Source organism: Paroedura picta, chromosome 10 (genome assembly GCF_049243985.1).
Source record: "Paroedura picta isolate Pp20150507F chromosome 10, Ppicta_v3.0, whole genome shotgun sequence".
In the NCBI taxonomy this organism is placed as follows: Eukaryota; Metazoa; Chordata; class Lepidosauria; order Squamata; family Gekkonidae; genus Paroedura; species Paroedura picta.
Genome location: NC_135378.1, coordinates 32,467,075 through 32,479,273, shown reverse-complemented (window position 1 = coordinate 32,479,273; position 12,199 = coordinate 32,467,075). Strand labels below are relative to the sequence as shown.

The 12,199-nt window shown below is 38.7% G+C and overlaps 1 protein-coding gene across 8 annotated transcripts in view; it reads left to right on the top strand.

Annotated features, from left to right (window-relative positions):
- Window positions 1-12,199, top strand: part of SGCZ (sarcoglycan zeta) — a 629,523-nt gene that overhangs the window by 549,618 nt on the left and 67,706 nt on the right. For all 8 annotated transcript variants that reach the window (XM_077302072.1, XM_077302077.1, XM_077302076.1 and 5 more), the window contains one exon: window positions 11,958-12,080. In XM_077302072.1, coding sequence (XP_077158187.1) covers window positions 11,958-12,080 — 123 coding nt within the window. The remainder of the gene's footprint in view (window positions 1-11,957; window positions 12,081-12,199) is intronic.

Genomic DNA, 12,199 nt, shown 5'->3' with positions numbered 1-12,199 from the left:
AAGGCAGCCGTCTGAAAGCTCTGCCCATGAGGCTGGGAGTTCAGTCTCAGCAGCCGGCTCAAGGTTGACTCAGCCTTCCATCCTTCCGAGGTCGGTAAAATGAGTACCCAGCTTTCTGGGGGGTAAACGGTCATGACTGGGGAAGGCACTGGCAAACCACCCCATATTGAGTCTGCCATGAAAACGCTAGAGGGTGTCACCCCAAGGGTCAGACATGACTCGGTGCTTGCACAGGGGATACCTTTACCTTTAACATTAACCAACTTATAGAATCTTTTTAAAAGTCATGCGAAGAGGAAAAAATAATTTCTGGTGTTATTGTCAAACAAAAATATATTATGTCAGCAACAATATCTGGTCCTGCATATCAGTTAGAACACAGAACATTTAAGCCCTGTTTGCATGCAACACCTGTATATATGTGCATAAAACTGTCCATAAGAAATGTGCATTTATTTTACAAATGGAACTGAGGACCAGTACTTGGTTTAAATTACAAGTGTAGCTCTGTGTGTGCTGATGTAACATAGGAATTACTTAATGTACATATAAGGAAAATTAAGTATGCACTGTACATGGATTGTATATATGTTTACTTTAACGTGTGTTTGTATGCATACTAGTTCTTGGTTTCACTTGTAAAGTAAATTCATGCTGCCTCTTGCTTACAAACAGATGTATTGCATGTGCATGCAGTATGTACATTTGTCCACTATAGGCGTACCTGAGAATAAGTGAAAGGCCTTTGTTGCAAAGATGCTACTAGGGGGAGCTGGGACTTCAAATCCAACAACCCTAGCGGCAGGTGCAAGCACGATAGTGGCAGAGGGGAGGGGCTGGGTGTGTATTCCTACCAGACAATCTAATTCTAACCCTTTTAGTTTCCTGTAATTTTATTCAAGATATGACAAAAATATTGTAGCATATAAATAAATATGGGTTTCAACCCCTGTCATCACAAGAAGCATGCCTTTAACCCTAATCTAACTAGTCTAGAAAGCAGGTGCTCAAGAAATTAATGCATCCACTACCACTGAATGGTATCAAGTTAACAGCAGTAACAAGAACTCCATGCACATGCACTCTGATGTCATATAGCAAAATACACTGTGATGTGAAATGATAAATAATCCCTAATATTTGATCTGATATTGTAATTTATCCTCTCAAAGTGGTAATAGTGTCATCTTAGAATGATACTGCAATTCTTTAAGGTGAAGTTCAGTGCAATCCTTAGACCATTTTCTTGGAAGTATGCCCTATTGAAGCAACCTGAATACAAATCTGAGTCGATGTTGTTATACTTATTTTGAGACTGATAGAAAATGGGGATTTGCCTGAAACACACTAGGTATATTTGTATAAATATATATGTATATTTTAGATATATATTGTTGCACTGAATATAATATTTTATTAAAATAAATTCTAGGATTGTTTTTGTGTGTGTGTGAATTACATGTTGGTGGTGCTTTTAAGTATCTCTTTCCTTCTGGACTCTTTCTTTAATGCATGCATTAAAAAATGTAACAGGAACATAATTAAAAGTTTCACATGCTCACAATCAATTTATAATTCATTTCATATTGTTTCATATTGCTGTTGAATCTACTGAAATATTGCAAAGCCCTGTGGTGGCTAATCATACATGAAGGCACATCAATACTAGCTTGAGTCCTGCATCCTATGAGACAAATTTGGCTTTATAATTTTAAACACTGAGTTTAGACTCCGTCAAGGGTTCACTCTTTATTAAAGCATATTTCATGTCACTGATTCTTCACACCTCCAAAGCAACCACTGATTTTGAAAGGTTTTCTTCACATTGGAGTGCTACTGTATTGCATACAAACGTAAACAACTCTCTTTAACAAAACAAAATTTGGGTCCAAGTGCACCTTTAAGACCAGCAAAGATTTATTCAAGGTATGAGCTTTTGGGTGCATGTACACAACAATTACTACATTTGTTGTATTATTTGTTTGGGCATATGCAAGATTATAACATTCCAATGTCTACTGAGAATCTTGCTCAGACTTGTTCAATTTTGTTAAGCTCCAGAACAGTATTCTTAGGATTGCACTGATAGTTCTACCATGCCCTTCAAGAGGGACTAGCTGAGGCTGCAAGTTTGGCTGTGACCCTACTATGGCATTTTGGAAATAGTGTTCTTCTTCTTCATGATTCATGAAGTTGCATGATTGGGCTGGGGGAGGTCTACAGGCTCATATCAGAGTTAGGTTTGTAGTAACGGTCTCAAGTAATGTCAATGAATGCTTTTGTCCATCCACTAATAGAAAAATATAAAATACAGGCTCATGTTTACCATTTTCTGAAGAACAACAAATCAAGGTGTTGAATGATCAGGGAAACCAAAGAGTAAGGAACAGTTTATTTATATTTATGTATTTATATTTATCCCCACCACTCCCAAAGCCAGTCCAGCTCATGGCATTTTACAATAAAAGAATAAAAAAGTACAGTACAATGTGATAAAACAATGCAATACAAGTCCATAAAGAGAACAACAATACCCTCCCCCCCCCCCCCCAGAAGGTGCCCCTAGGAAAGGATACTTGAATCCTGTGAAAAGCTGTGTGTTTTGGTGGGGATTACAGGCTGGCACAATCAGCTGCTTATCTAGTAGTAGCCCTGAGTCCAGGAGCACCCCAGACTATGTACCTATTTCTTCAAGTGGAGTGCAGTCCTCTCCCCCCCCCCCCAAAAAAGGGTGATACCTTAAATCTCAGTTCATACTTTCTGCCCACCAATAATACTTCTGTCTTGTTGGGATTAAGCTTTCATTTATGAACCTGCAACTACTCTAAAAGTGCTTTCAGCAGTCAGTTGAGGGCATTCGGTGGTGCATATCCCTGTCTTCATGAGAAGGCCCTTTGCATAAGGAACTGGGGAATGGTGATTCACTACATGAAGGCAAACATTTATACAATGAGTACATAGTACTACCAGGGGAAAGATTCCTGAAAACGAATGCCATCTACACGGTGAAATTAGTCAAGATTGTAATATAGAATAGGACAGTTAAGAAAGAGATTATAAGAAAAAGAACAAAGCACAGATATCTTATATCTTTTACATTATAAGATAAGATTACATTAGTCAATATGGTTCCATCATTATTTTATTTTACCTCTAACCAAATTAAATCTTGTCCACCCTCTCATCGTTAGTCCCTTTTCATTATGTTGTACACAAAGATTTACATTCTTTAATCTTCAAGTCAGCAGATTGTCCATCTATTTTCCCCTTCTCTGTAAAAAATCAATAAAAGCTTTCCAGTGTGTCACAAAGATAGTTGTTGATTTGTCTCTGATCAAAGCAGTAAGCTTAGCCATTTCAGCCAGTTCTAACAACTTCACAATACAAATTCTATTGTCGGTTAATTTGTGTTTTTACAGTTCTGTACATATAGAATTATTTCTGTCATTGTCATATATCTAAAAAGAGTGCCATGATTATTTTCCAGTACATTATCAATCAAACCCAACAAAAATGGCTCAGGTTTCAAACACATCTTTAAAATCCTTTGTATATGGGTATGCACTTGTGCCCAGAATTTCCAGGCCAATACTATCAGCAAGCACTTAGAAAATGTGCATTGTTCATGTATATATTTCATTTGAGAATATATTGTTTCCCCTCTTCTCATTAGCCCTTGGAAATATCAATAAGAATGAATAATATCACCGTTTATGTGGGATCTGAAGAATAGATTCTGTATGCAGATAATAGCCTATTATCAGTCATGGATTTCCACTGTAGAACAGGAAGGTTATGGACCTAACACCTATTATATTGGATTACTCTAAATGCCTTTGTTTTCAGCCATGCTTGCAATCAGCAAATCTTAATGGACAGAAATCAAGGAAATCAATTCAAAAGGTATCTTAGTAACATTGTAACACACTTGCAAAACAATTGAGAATTGATGATTATATTTAAAGGTGGAGATCTCAGCCTTTATCTTGATAGCTAATGAATGTTCAACTGGAAAATTCTAAGTATGGAAAATGATCTGACCTTTCTCTGTCTGTATTGTGCAAGTGGTTACACAAACTTTAATTTGGAGGGGTTGAACATGCTGTTTCTATGTTCTCACTCCCTATGTCCAAAACAGGCAACTTCCTTAAAGCTACTTAATCTACCCAGATAAAAAGGATCATGATGGAACTTAGTTGTGTCCAAACTTCCCTTGGTTTTAGCTTGGTTTTTATACCCAAGGATTTCTAGATAACTTGAAACAATTCTCCAGGAATTTACAATGCTGGTGGAACCAGAGGAATTTCCTGCCAACCTTTCCATTAGGTTCTTCCTTCTCCATTTCCCAAAAGTCATAATCGCAAAGAGTGTGTGCATAAGGAAAGAATATGACAAAGGATTACGGTGGTGGTAATTATTGTTAAAGTTTGGGTGGTCCAGTCTGAATACTTGTGCAGTCAGTAACATTCATTGCTTCCTGGGAATGAGCCAAAGGACACTGAGAACTTGGTTTTCAAGGATTCCTGTCACCCCTGGGTTGGGAGATTTGGTGGTAGAGCCTGAGGAGGGCATGGTTTGGGGAAGCCAGGGACTAATGTGGCATAATGCCATAGATCCTACATTCCAAAACAGCCATTTTCTCCAAATATACTCATCTCTGTTGCCTGGAGATCAATTATAATCCCAGGAGGTCTCCAGCCACCACCTGAAGGTTGGCAACCCTAAGTATCCCCAATGTAGTCTAAGTATCTAGACCTTAAAGATGAGATCTGTGCCACCATCTTTGCTGCCTTACCCTTCCTTTGCAGTGGTTGGATTGCAGTGGAAGGAAGCCTCGACAAGTTATTGTGAACTTTGTTCACATTATGAATGTCAGTACCACTTTTTAAAGACGCTCTAAGAGGAATCTAGGATCCAGGGTTTTTATCCTCAGGATGGAGTGAGCAGTATAAAACAACTCCCCACCATGCACTGTTAGAAGCCAATGTAAAGGTGGGTAATGGAACCACCTAAAATTCTAAGTGTAACTTATTTGCCCCCAAATGTTCTGAATGCCACCACAAAATGTAGGTTGCCCTCTGGAGGGCCACATGTCCACATTTAATTATTGCTGCTCTAGATGAAATGGGAAAAGGTGGAGATTCTCCTCATGACAAGACATGTGTGGATTAAATTTGCCCTTGACTTTTCCTTATTATCTTTTCCCTTCCCCCTTCCAAATTAATATTTTGACCAAAACACCCCAAAGCCCTTTAGTAGCACTCTCAGGGTTGTTGTTGGTTTTTTTTAGTTTATTTACTAACTTCATTTATGCCCCACTTTTATCCCTGAATGGGAACTCAAAGCAGCTTACATCTCCTATTCTCCATTTTATCTTCACAACAAAGCTGTGAGGTAAATTAAGCTGAGAGGCTGTGAGGGGCCCTAGGCCACTCGCAAGATTCGATGGGAGAGCGAGGATTTGAACCTGGGTTTCCAAGAACCCAGTTTGACACTCTAACTACTTCAGCAAGGCAGCAAGCCTAGCCTTGTTGCTATACCCATTTCTCTTTCAGTGTCAGTATATGAACAACAGTGAAGTTGGGGGAAAAACACATTTTGTGTATAATGTTCAGGGAACAGGCATACTTTATGTAGACCCAGTACAAACTTACCATATAGGACTTCATTCACACCATCCCATTTAATGAGCAGTATAAGAAATACGTTGGTTTTAGTTCTGAAAAGACAGGCATTGATCAGTACAGGGTAATGGTTTTAGACTTTGGGCTGATCCCCCTGTCAGACCCCAATGAAACGTATTCATTGCCCTCCCAGTGCACAGTTAGTCCCTAAGGTTACACCTCCTTTCTGACTTCTACTCTACTTTCTTTTTGCCTTTTACAGTTTCTAGTTAAGATTTTTCTAGTAACACAAATATGTGATCTTCAGACTAACTTTAGATTAAAAACTTTGGAAATGGTAATGATTGCATGCCTGGGAAATAGTCACCCATCATCATTTTACAGTAAGCATCTCCGTATTACGTTTCACTTCTTCTCTTGCTTCTGCTGGTTTTTAAAGCATTTGAAGGAATGCAAATCAAAATGGAATATTAAATATCACTTCAGAGGTTCTGCTGGGCTGCAAGCATCCTCAATTTTATTTCCCTCCTCCATCTGCCTAAAAATTATTTTCCACCTTCCCTTCCCCCTCCAAGCTCTAGAATTTCTCATTGCATCAAATCTGTTTTTCTTGTTTACTGAAAACATGGCCATCTGAATGTTTCTGCTTTTTCTCTTGCTCTTGCCAAAAAGAGGTGTCTGTGGGTGAATGTTTTCCTTCATCTTCTAAAATGACAAATTTGTAGCCAAGGCCATTTTTAAATTGTTCATTTAATTCATTATTTATTAAAATATTTCTAGCCCTCTTTTCCTTGTGGCTCAAGGTGGCTCATAAATCACAGTTAAAGCATTCAAATTGAAAATCAAAAGACAATACAACCCCAGGTGCCCTTTTCCAAGATGCCTGCAGTCTGTCCCCTTGCAGCATCTACTAAAGATTCTAATGACAGTATTATCCTGTGCTGAATTTGCAAGGAGCTTTTATTCCAATCCCAAGTCGATTCAGTCCCTGCTGTCTCCACTGAATGCAACTTGGGAAGACCCAAGTTCAAATCAATCTGGATTCAGCAGGATCCACAACGGAATATACAAAGTAAGTGCAGATTCAGCGCTGCTCTCCTCTGGGAATCTATTCCCATGAACTGTGGGCTCCAATTGTATAGGAATGGGTCTTGGAAGTTAATCAGGGTCAGCCCTGGTTAATATTTGAATAGGAGACAGCCAAGGAGTTCCAGGGTCACTATGCCAAGGAAGGCAATGACACACTGACTCCAATCATCCCTATCCTTGAAAACCTTATAGGGTTGCCCTAAATCGGCTGTGAATTGATGGGGTCAGGTGAGCCTCAGGCCAGTGTGGGTGTCTGCAAGTGGAGGTGGGATCATCAGAAATCAGCTCCCCTCTGAAAATAGAAACCATGTTCCAATGGAAGTATTATACAAAGGGATACATGTCAACAGATCTAATGTACCTAGAAAATTCTATATGCTTACATTTCTTTTGCTCATCCCTGTCTGTGCACGCTGTGCTTCCTTTTTCATTTTTCAACTTGTTGCCCTTTTGCTTCAGTTTTCAATAACAATTTTCATTGTTTACATTTTCTTCATTGTTCGGCTTTTATTTCATTGTTCAGCTCAAGTAACTTCTCTCTCTCTCTCTCTCTCTCTCTCTCTCTCTCTCTCTCTCTCTCTCTCTCTCTCTCTCTCTCTCCCAGTTTAGTGATTTTCCAAATAGTCAAAATCTGTTGCAAAGCATGCTACCAAATGTGTTATATGTTTCTTGTTATTTCTACCTATTTCTCCCAGTTTAATGTTTTAATCATCCAAAAAGCAGGAATGATTGTAAACTACATTAGCACGGTGTTACTGAAAGGCATAGTCCTAACTCCAGGGCTGGGAGAGTCAAGAGACATTTAATTTTTTTAAAAAATGTTTCTAAAACACCCTCATGAGCAGCTCTGACTTTTCATCCAAGGAACTTAAGAAGGCAGACTTTGTTCTTCACCCATTCATTTTATTCTCCAAGAAGGATCAAAGGTAAATTAGGTTGAAAGCAAGTGAACAGCCCAAAAATCATAAAATGAGCTTCATGGACATATGGAATTGGATTTCTGTGGGTGGTAGCCTTACACTTTGATGACAACACTGTTGTAGGTTTCAGCATACTTTTATTTCTTATGAAACAACAAAAAAGGGGGGGGGCAACCTCAAAAGGAACCTAAAAAGTTGAGCAGCTGAAACATGAAATAAAATACAACTACTTATTATACAATGCACAAACATTTAAGGTTATAAACAACATAGAACACCCAGAAAAGCTCCAAACATAGTCTTCAGCAACAAGTGTAAGTTGCAAATACAATTAATTACTGGATCCCAGTAATGTTGATGCCTATATAATAACCACAGAACCAGAGGCCCTTCTTCAGTGGTCTAAATTGCACTGTTATACACATAATAATGTAAATATAAAAAATATCTTTTGCAGGACAAGCAAGTTGTGTAGGAGTCACTGAAAAAATGTAGCCCCATATACCAAGGAGCCCACACTTATCATACACAAAACATGGCTCCTCTACCCCAGCTTCCTGTACAGCTTAGGAAAAGAGCGATTGTTTGGATTTTCCTTTTGGGAACTTTATCGCCACATTTGGTAAACGAAGAAGCTGGCTAGCTATAGTAGTGGTTCATAGTTACTATTTCTGATGAGTGTGCATTAGCAGCATTCTTAAGTCATCATTCTTTCTTTGTCTGCATATATTGTATATTCTGCACTTTGTATCACTAACCTACTTTTTTTTTTTGCTTAAAAAGTTGCACTGTGGATGTTTTCCAGCAAAGTGAATATGACAGATTCTCTTGTTTTCCTTGTTTTGGGGATACACTTACCTCTACAGAACTTTGATCAAATTTCTTGGAAATTGTTTTGCATTCTGTATATGTCCTGCTATTTCCCAATTTTCTTTGCAATACCATAAACACAATGCATATAACCCTCTTCATGTGATCAGCAATGCACAACCCTCGTCCCCTTGTTGTGGTTACATAAAAGACACACGATGGGAAGACAGGAAGGAGAACACTATGTTACCTAAGGCCCCTATCCCTGACTAACTTACTTTGAAGGTTCAATTTTAAATTTAAAAAAAAGAATCAAAAGAAGTCATAAATAAAAGAACTGGTTGAGGGAATCTGTCATGGAGAGGAATCTGTGCATAAATAGTGTATCAAACAAGAATTGTAGTGCCATTGTAAGCTGAGTTATCCCCTTCTAAATCAGTTTACTTTGCTGAAATTAGAAAGGTGTAACTCTGCTTTGAATCACTTTCTTAGTTATTTGCCAGCTGTCCAAAGCTTGTTCATAGTCATAGTTTTGCTTAAAGCTTTCTGCTATTTGGAACACCAATATCCAGGAGGCTGACAATTCAAGAACTTTGACTTAGGTGACAAAAAATGTGTGAAATTCTATAATATCAATTATTTTTCTGCAGAAATTTTAAAAATCACTAATCAGTTATTTGGGATTTTGACAGATCTTAATTATCAATTCATCTCTAAGATATTGCAGTACTCTATAGCAAAATGACCTCTAAATTATAGTAGTTTAAAATAGTACCATTCTTGTTCAGTCTTGGATTACATATAGCAGCCTATTTGTATTATGCAGCAAATATTTTACAAAATCCGTATAAACACTTCAGTGATAAAAAGTAAGGTTTTTGTTTTGTGCTTCCGGGAGTTATACTAAGCCTTTAAACAATGGAAGAAGTGCTGGGGTGTATCTAGAATGTTTGGTTAGATAAATGGGACTGATATTTGCTTGGGACATTGACATATTACTACATGAGGATTGAAACAATGAATTTGGATAACAAGGAGTTTCTGGAGGACCAAGGATGAAATAGTTATGGCTCATTCATTCTCAGTGCTTGTATTCTGAAGAAGATTCATATCCGGAAATCAGGTGTAGCTGTATAAACAGTGGTGCAAACAAAGGGATGGTCCCATTTAAGAGGTTAAAGAAAGAAGCATTCTTCACATCACACAGCAGTAAGCCTGAATTGGCAAATAATAATGTATATATAACAGGGAGCCATGGCTATGCTTTGCTCTCCAGTTAATACATCTATTTAAAAAAAAAGTTGGTTGGATATTATCCTATGTGTGAAAGGCATTAAATAGAAATCAAAAGCTATATCTGCCATTCTTTCTCCACCCTGGTGCCAGCCTGGTGGAAAGCTCTTCCGAGGGAGAACAGGACTCAGTGGGACCTAAAATATTTCTGCAGGGCCTGTAAGATAAAGCTGTTCCACCAGGTCCATAGAAATACCAACACTAGCTGGCTTCCTATGTAGACAATGACATCCAGGTGCCATGTAGTTAATTTCACCCCAGCACTTTATTCACCCTCCCTCCCACAGGCGAGAAGGTAATGATCCCCTGGGTTTTAAGATAAATCGGATTTAATAATTAATCCTTGAATATTTTAACATGTTTTCAATTGTTCAATTGGATTGGATTGATGTTGTAAGCCACCCTGATTGATATTGAAATGCAAAAAAATAAATGTCAACAGTCCTTTCCCTTTAACTGTATCGATCCTTTGCATTTTGAGTATCCTTGTTGTCGCCTTCTCCTTAAATCTTTTGTCTTCAACACAGATAGGTTAGGCTGAAGGAGACTGATGGGCATAGGAGCATCAGTAAACTTCCTGGCTGAGAAAGAATTTGAACTTTGGTTTCCTCGGCCCTAATCCAGAGCACTAACTGCTGTGCCACAGAGTTCTTTCTTACATACGCAAATTACTTTTGAGGTTTCTCTGTTATGAAATAGCTGCTTATCTTTTTTGTTTAAAGTAGCACCCCCCCCATACAACTTATATGTTGATCTGACTCAAAACAGCTCTTGATTAGAGTCACTGTGCACAAGTCAACAAGCGCCAAAGGCAGTTAAGCTACAATTATGAACCACTTCTTCTTGTACAGCTCTAGCGATGTCAATAGGTCTCTCTTGCAGGGAGAGGGGAAAAAATTAATTACCTGAAGAATCCATCTTTAATGGCCTTCAGGAATAAAAGTGTCAAGTATTTAATTTCCCCACACATGATCCTAAAATCCTCTGCTAAGAATGGGATTGAAATGCATGGGTCTGTAGCTCATTTGGTAGGACCCTGTGGAATGCTCTGCTAAAAGGCGGTTTTCCTTTGGTGCAATAGCCTCCATCCTGCAAAAGAACCCCTACAGAAGGTTTTTTGCAGAAAGCTGATTCATGCACTCAAACCCTTTAATTGCTGCTCCTGACTCCCAGTCTCATGGAGATGCTCTTCTAAAGGGTCGTCTACCTTCCCTTCCCTTAGAGGCTAGACTAAAACATCTCTTTTTGTATAGCTTCTTAATTTAGTGATTTTTAAAATCCTTTTAAAGTTGTTTTTAAGGTCCACTTGAGGATATTGAATGAATATCCTTTTAGTGTTTGTTTTATGCTGTTTTATTTATTTAATATTTACTCATACACCAGTTTTCTCCCCAGTGGAGAGCCTGGGAGGCTTACAAAATCATTCTCCCTTGATTTTATGGATACAACCACCACCCTAGGAGGTATGTTATGCTGACTGGCCCAAAATCATGCAGCAAATTTTAATGGCAGAATGGGGATTCAAACTAAGGTATTCTGGATAATAGCTGCACACGGTAACCCAGGCTTTCTCAACCAGGGTTTCATGAAACCCTGAGGTTTCTTAATGGCCCAGGAAGGGTTTCCTGAATGGGTGGGAATTAATTAATTATAATATTTTTTTTTAAATAAAAAATTGTGAAACATTTATCAGGTGATATGGCCGTATCACCCACCCCCAACCCACCCACCCCCTCCAAATTGCCAGTGAGGGCCCTGCATGGGGTAGGAAGAGGGGGATCTTAAGTGGGTGTGCTTCCCAACCATATTTTGACCAATTGTACGACTTCTGGGGTTTCTCAAAACCTGAAGAATGTTTCAGGGTTTTCTCAATGGTAGAAAAAGTTGAGAAAGGCTGCTCTAACCACTACACAATGTTGGCTGTTAACAACCCTGGCTTGTTTTTAATGTTTGTTTTTTTGGCTGCTGTTTTTTGTTGTGTTATTCTAGTCTGTGAACCACCTTGAGGAAATCTATAGAGAGATGGCACAGCATGTGTAACCTCGAAAGAAAGAAAGACTGTCCTTCTTGCTCTTCCCAAACCCCTGCTGGAAGGACAGTCTGCAGTTAACTTTCAAAGCCATTAGGACCTTCAGTAAAAACTGGAAATGGGCCCCTGAAGGTATGGAAGTGCTCAGAGCTTTTGGAGTCCCAACCTCAGATTCTGATTGCTCTCTTGTAGGAGCCGATGCAGTAGAAGCCCAATGCAAAAGATTTGAAGTGAGCTCAAGTGAAGATGGGCGGGTGCTGTTCTCTGCTGATGAAGAAGAGATCGTCATTGGGGCCGACAGACTGAAAGTCACGGGTAGGTAATAACAATGGGCTTCCTGGCGATGACCTTTTAAAGAATTAACTGCTGCTGTACCAATGACGACATGTCTAAGTTTATGTGATGATGCCCTTTAAGGAGCAGAAACCTTGGAT